Raw genomic sequence first — 5,913 nt, forward strand, 5'->3', positions numbered from 1 at the left:
GTGTTGCCAGGACGGTGAAGCTATAGCTCTGACGCGCGTCTTTCACAAGTGCACGCAATAATATCGTCTTTGCGGCACTTCGTTGCCAAGCGTTGTGTTTTAGAGTGTCCTATCACCGTGGTTATTGGCTAGAGCTGGCTGTCAATCACGCATGGCAGGTTGTCATGCGACGTTGCATTGCGAGAGGTATCCCGCCTATATTCTCTCCCCCGAGCCAGGGGCCCGTTGTTAGAAACTTCACTAATAGTTGCGACTCTCATATAACTCTAAAATGCATGTATTCGCAGTATTTCGCAGAAACCCTTTGCAGTACTATTCACTTCGAAAGTTATGCCATTTGTGACTTGCGATCTCACATTTATTCACGATGTTTTTGGCAACGGACCTCAGACAATAAGACGGAGCCAAGTTGCTCGATAGATAATGAGAGTCCGCTTTTTGGTGGGGGGGGGGATCGGGTAATCGGGTGGGGGGGGATCGGTGAACCTTGGTGTAGTGGGAGGGGGTAGGTGGTTGCGCGCCGAGCCTACAGCGTGTTCATGACGCCCGCGTGGCAGCCGAGTATCTGCTTGAAGCCGTCGCGGAACCCCTGATTGCAGATCGAGTAGATGATCGGGTTGGCGGCCGAGTTAGCGTAGCCGAGCCAGATGGCGATCAGGTAGAGTTTATCGTTGACGCAGTGGCAGCTCGCCTCGAGCGGCGTCAGGATGAAGTAGGGCAGCCAGCAGCCGACGAACGCCAGTATGACGATGCCGAGCGTGCGCGTCGCCTTCATCTCAGCGAGCTGGTGCAGCGTGACGGTGTGCTGCGAGCCGCCGCCGCCGCCGCCGCCGCTGTTGCTGTCCACGTACTCGGAGCGCATGAGGATGCGACGCGTCTGCTTCCACGCCGCCCACCAGATGCACGCGTAGGCGATGAGCACGATCGTCATCGGCAGGAAGTAGATGAAGACGCTGTCGATCTGCGCGTACGGATTGCCGAGCATCAGCGCGCACAGGTTCGGATCGTTGTACACAAAGTCGTAGTAGGGGTCGTGCCAGAGGCTCGGGATAAAGATGACCGTGCCGTTGGCGGCCGACAATATCCACGCGATGACGAGCGAGACGCGAATCGTGCGCTCCGTCACATACATGTTGTACTTCATCGGCGTGATGATGGCGACGAAGCGTTCCATGGCGATCAGGCAGATGTGCAGGATGCTCGCCGTCGTGCTGAACACGTCGAACGAGCCGTGGATCTGGCAGTAGGTCGGATGGAACGGCCAGTAGGCGAACATCGTGTTGCCCGTCTGGAACGGTATGACGGTCACGCCTAGCACGAAGTCGGCGACGGCGAGCGACGCGACGAGAGCGTTCGTGCGCGTCTGCAGCTGCGGGCACTTGTAGAGCGCGTACAGCACGAGCGCGTTGCCAAAGACGATGATGACGTTGACGATGCACAGCGCGCCGCCGACGCTGACGGCGTGCAGGAGGTCGGCAGAGCGCGGCGTGTCGGCCGACGGATCGTCGTCGGCGACGTGCGTCGCGTTGTAGTCGGCGTCCATTGCTCGCTGGCCGAGCATCATGCCGACAGCGCGCCGTTAGTCGTAGACATGCGCGCTGACCGCCGTGCGTGCGGCGCGCCGACTGCAACGCTCGCGCGCGAGGGTCAGTGAATATACGCGGCGGCGACGGGCGCGGGCAGCCGCGGTGTTGCCCGAGATTGATTGAATCTCGAGAAAATTCGCACCGCTGTTCCGCGAAATAGGACTTACTCGCACGACGTTGCTCTTGCTCGCAGCGTATTATGGGGGCTATGCCCAAGGCGCGGCTCGCCGTGTTACGTGCATTAGCGCCGATTGTGTGCGCTCTCTCGTATCGTCGACGCAATCCCGTGAGGATCTCTCTCGACGCGCGCACGGGGAGTCGAGATGTCACGTCGCACTAGTCCCCTAGCTGCGTGCGCCACCTGCGTGCGATGCTACTAACGTTTGCTAGCAGATTGTGTACAAACCGCGGCGCGCACGAACCACGCTCTCCGCATGACCTCCCCGTCCCGTATCGCCGCTACTCAGCAACTGTTAGTCGTCGGTCAGTAGCAGCGGCCTCGTAGCGAAGAGTGCCGTAGGCTTGAAAGCACGCCACCTGCCGGACGAGCTGCCTGTCACGCGCAAATGTGACCCGAGCGCCTTCGTTCAGGGAACGCACGCACTGCTTGCGTGTGAAAGATCGCAATTCATCGACTTGTTAGACGGTATGGCGAAGAATCTCTCTCTTTCTCTTTTTCTCTCTGTCTGTAGAATTCTGCAACAATAAAGAAAGAAGCCTTAACCGCGTTAGCCGCCATTCATGCTGCTTCTAGCTTGCAGTCATCCGGGGACGATTCTAGCTTTGCGATTTTTTTAGTTCAACGATTTCATTGACGATCAAAGAAGTGATGGAAAGAGGCAGCACGACTAATTACGGAACGCGCGAGATGAGAACGGCGCCAACTGTCGATGTTGCGTGTGTAAGATGGGCTTCACTAAAGGTGCCCTAATGCGAACTGCGGTGAAGGAGAAAGAGGAGGGGGGTAGGAGAACGAAAAGAATAAAGAAGCTCCATAGACACGCATGGTTCAACTCGCTATACGCACGCTATATTACGCATTGTAAAACACTGCTGGTCGAACACACCCGCTCAGCGAGTAGCGTGATGTGGCGGCAACCGTCACACCGAGCTGTATCAATGGAGCGGAAACTCAGAGGGTAGATATCCGCCGTGTTGTAATCGCACGCCGAGGTTTAGCATCGAGTCACCGCTCGCGAGCAAACGTACGACGAACACCTCGCGCAATGACAGAATTACGTCTGCGAGAGCGCAGTGTGCCTCACTACGTATAGCCGCAAGCCGCGGACAGAGCTTTCAGTGGACAGCAATAAACGGGAAGCCTTCACGGGAGGCGGAATAATCTTACTATTCGCCGAGTGCAGGCAAATGAATTCGCTCAAGGCAAAAGTGCAATCGTCTGGTTTACAGAAAATATTGCAATTCGACCGACAAATCTATATTTCAAAAGGCTGACCACATGAAACTTTATCACCCAACATTTTACATTGGCCCTTTCAGTTTAGCGATAAAAATATGGAGAGAATTGAAAATACAGTGGAAAGAGAACCGAGCATTATTAAAGATTTGTTGAGTGTAATGTGTATATACATGATTTGTTTATGTATGTATATATAGCTATGTGTGTTACATATGTTACTAATATGTTAGCATGGTTGGAAGAAACCCTGGTGGTTACGTAGTAAATCATTTACTATTATTCCACATACATTTACTAGAGTTCCTAAACTATACATTCTTATTGTGTTTGAGCTCTTATCTCGTTAAGAACATCAGTTGTAATGTAATGGCTTCAGTGTGCTTCTATTAAGTATTCAAGGCATGGTGTCGCGCATTGTAAATACCCATTGAAATAATCTGGCAAAGTGCTGTTTCATGCCTGGCATGTATAATTTGTGAGAAAGGCAAGCACGCGTGATTCCTGTGGGTTTTGCATGGAGGAACTATGATAATTTTTATTTATACTCTATACAATATAACGCAGAAAGATTAGCGAAGCTCAGTGCTATGTTTAGAATACGAACTCTAAACCGCAAGTCGATGGTGAAGAGTTGTTTTATGTTCAGCATTGTTGCATTTTGCACGCGCTAGACACAGACTATCGGTTTGTAGCAGTCGTTCATTGCTGCTCCATGGACATTCGGATCACCCCCCCCCCCCCATACAAGCTGCGTGTGCAGTAGAACAGACGGTTTATAGGAGTGATGTACCTAGCATTAACACCATGGTTGATAACAGTGATGTACCTAGCATTAACACCATGGTTGATAACAGTGATGTACCTAGCATTAACACCATGGTTGATAACAGTGATGTACCTAGCATTAACACCAAATGGTTGATAACAGTGAATGTACCTAGCAGTAACACCCATGGTTGTGTAACAGTGATGTACGCTAGCATTAACACCATGGTTGTACCAGTGATGTAACCTAGCATTACACATGGTTGTAACAGTGAATGTACCTAGCATTAACACCATGGTTGGTACACAGTGATGTAACCTAGCATTAACACCATGGTTGATAACAGTGATGTACCTAGCATTAACACACCATGGTGATAACAGTGATGTACCTAGGCATTAACACATGGTTGATAACAGCTGATGTACCTAGCAGTAACACCATGGTTGGTAACAGTGATGTACCTAGCATTAACACCATGGTGAGTTAAACAGTGATGTACCTAGCATTAACACATGGTTGGTAACAATGATGTACTAGCGCATTAACACCATGGTTGATAACAGTGATGTTACCTAGCATTAACACCATGGTTGTAACAGTGATGTACCTAGCATTAAACACCATGGTTGTAACAGTGATGTACTAGGCATTAACACCGGAGTGGTTGGAATAACAGTGATGTACCTAGCATTAACCACCAATGGTTGATAAAACAGTGATGTACTAGCATTAACACCATGGTTCGCGTAACACGTGATGTACCTAGCATTCAACACCATGGTTGATAACAGTGATGTACCTAGCATTAACACCATGGTTGATAACAGTGATGTACCTAGCATTAATACCATGGTTGATAACAGTGATGTACTTAGCACCGATATCATGTTTGATAATAGCAAGATAATAGTGATGTACATAGGGCGGGCCACGTGCTTGATAACAGTGACATAGACTTGGCTTGCCATATATATGTATGCATAAAAGCGGATAAATCTCCACGAATGTTCTTGTTGGATGAACATTACTGAGAAGAATGTATAACAGGCGTGGAGTTTCTGGCAGTGCACGCACGCATATGTACATGATGTGTGAACACTCGAATGATTGACTAACGTTAAGCATTCGCTATTTCGCGGCAGTATTTCCGGTGGGAATAGTTGCTTGATTCCCGAATTTGATAGCTGGTGTCCCATAAATGTTCAAATCTATGTTACGGACAAGCGTTTGGTAAATAATTTGCCGTTTGGTGCATAATGTCAAATTTGTTAAAAAAAATCTTTTGTAATCGAAAAACAGAATTCGCGTGATAAGTGATGGTCTAAGAACTACACAAAAGAGCAGAATGAGACACCCCGTCAGCATAGTGCCCCGTAGTACACAGGAAATTAATTTTACACGCTATCTGATCAACTTGACGCAATTTGCTTTAACAACTATTCTGTTAATTACATTATTTATAAATGATTACCATGCAGCGATGGCAATAATGGCGAACATCAAGAGCTCTACATATACCCATATTGCGTAGCGTGACGTCAGCACCAAGGAAACACGAATATGCAAATTATTATGAACGTAGCAGCGCAAAGCTTCTAAAATACACGCGATAACCGACCCTTTGCTGTAATTTTACACGATAAAAATAAAAAAAACGTCGATATCATAAGAACGCCAGAGAGAGGGTTAGGGAGAAGGGGAGAAATGGGGGAAGGAAGGGGGAAAGACGAATAGAGGGGGTGGGAGGGACGGGAGAAGAGAATGAGGGGGTAAGGAAGGGAGGAAGGGGAAGAAGAAGGGGCGAATCAGAGAGAGAAACGCCATGGGAGTGATTTTCGAAAAGATCCGATTGCCATATCATGGCAGTAAACACCCAACTGTCACCGTAACTTACTGCACAGGTCGCGTCTAGACAGTTTATGACAGTCGGCCCTGCCCGTTTAATCGTACTGAAGTTTAGACAGTCTTGACTTGAGTTTACGAACAAATAAGATTTTGCTAGACAACCCGCCTCTATGAGGCTACACTCTATATGCGGACTGATTATCACCTGTTGCAAGTAATCTCCCCAATACTTCAGACGGCAAATTCAGAGCGAATTCGCGAATCATGTTCCGAGTGAAAATTAACGCACACTT

The 5,913-nt window shown here is 48.8% G+C and overlaps 1 protein-coding gene and 1 long non-coding RNA gene across 2 annotated transcripts; both read right to left on the reverse strand.

The window, feature by feature from the left end:
• Positions 1–526: 526 nt before the first annotated feature.
• Positions 527–1,564, reverse strand: LOC106809644 (beta-2 adrenergic receptor-like). The gene has a single exon (XM_014812809.1). The coding sequence runs from the start codon at positions 1,562–1,564 to the stop codon at positions 527–529; it is 1,038 nt and encodes a 345-aa protein (XP_014668295.1).
• A 2,524-nt stretch (positions 1,565–4,088) lies between these two features.
• LOC106809652 lies at positions 4,089–5,018 on the reverse strand. The gene is made up of 3 exons (XR_001393893.1): positions 4,575–5,018; positions 4,201–4,236; positions 4,089–4,126 (listed from the first exon to the last, which is right to left on the reverse strand). It is a non-coding gene; the product is annotated as an uncharacterized LOC106809652 (long non-coding RNA).
• Between the last annotated feature and the right edge of the window lie 895 nt (positions 5,019–5,913).

This window comes from Priapulus caudatus, unplaced genomic scaffold (genome assembly GCF_000485595.1).
Source record: "Priapulus caudatus unplaced genomic scaffold, Priapulus_caudatus-5.0.1 Scaffold372, whole genome shotgun sequence".
Classification (NCBI taxonomy): Eukaryota; Metazoa; Priapulida; class Priapulimorpha; order Priapulimorphida; family Priapulidae; genus Priapulus; species Priapulus caudatus.

Bases quoted from the DNA above. Each gene is read 5' to 3' on its own strand.
- LOC106809644 (XM_014812809.1), bottom strand. From the start codon at position 1,564: ATGATGCTCGGCCAGCGAGCAATGGACGCCGACTACAACGCGACGCAC.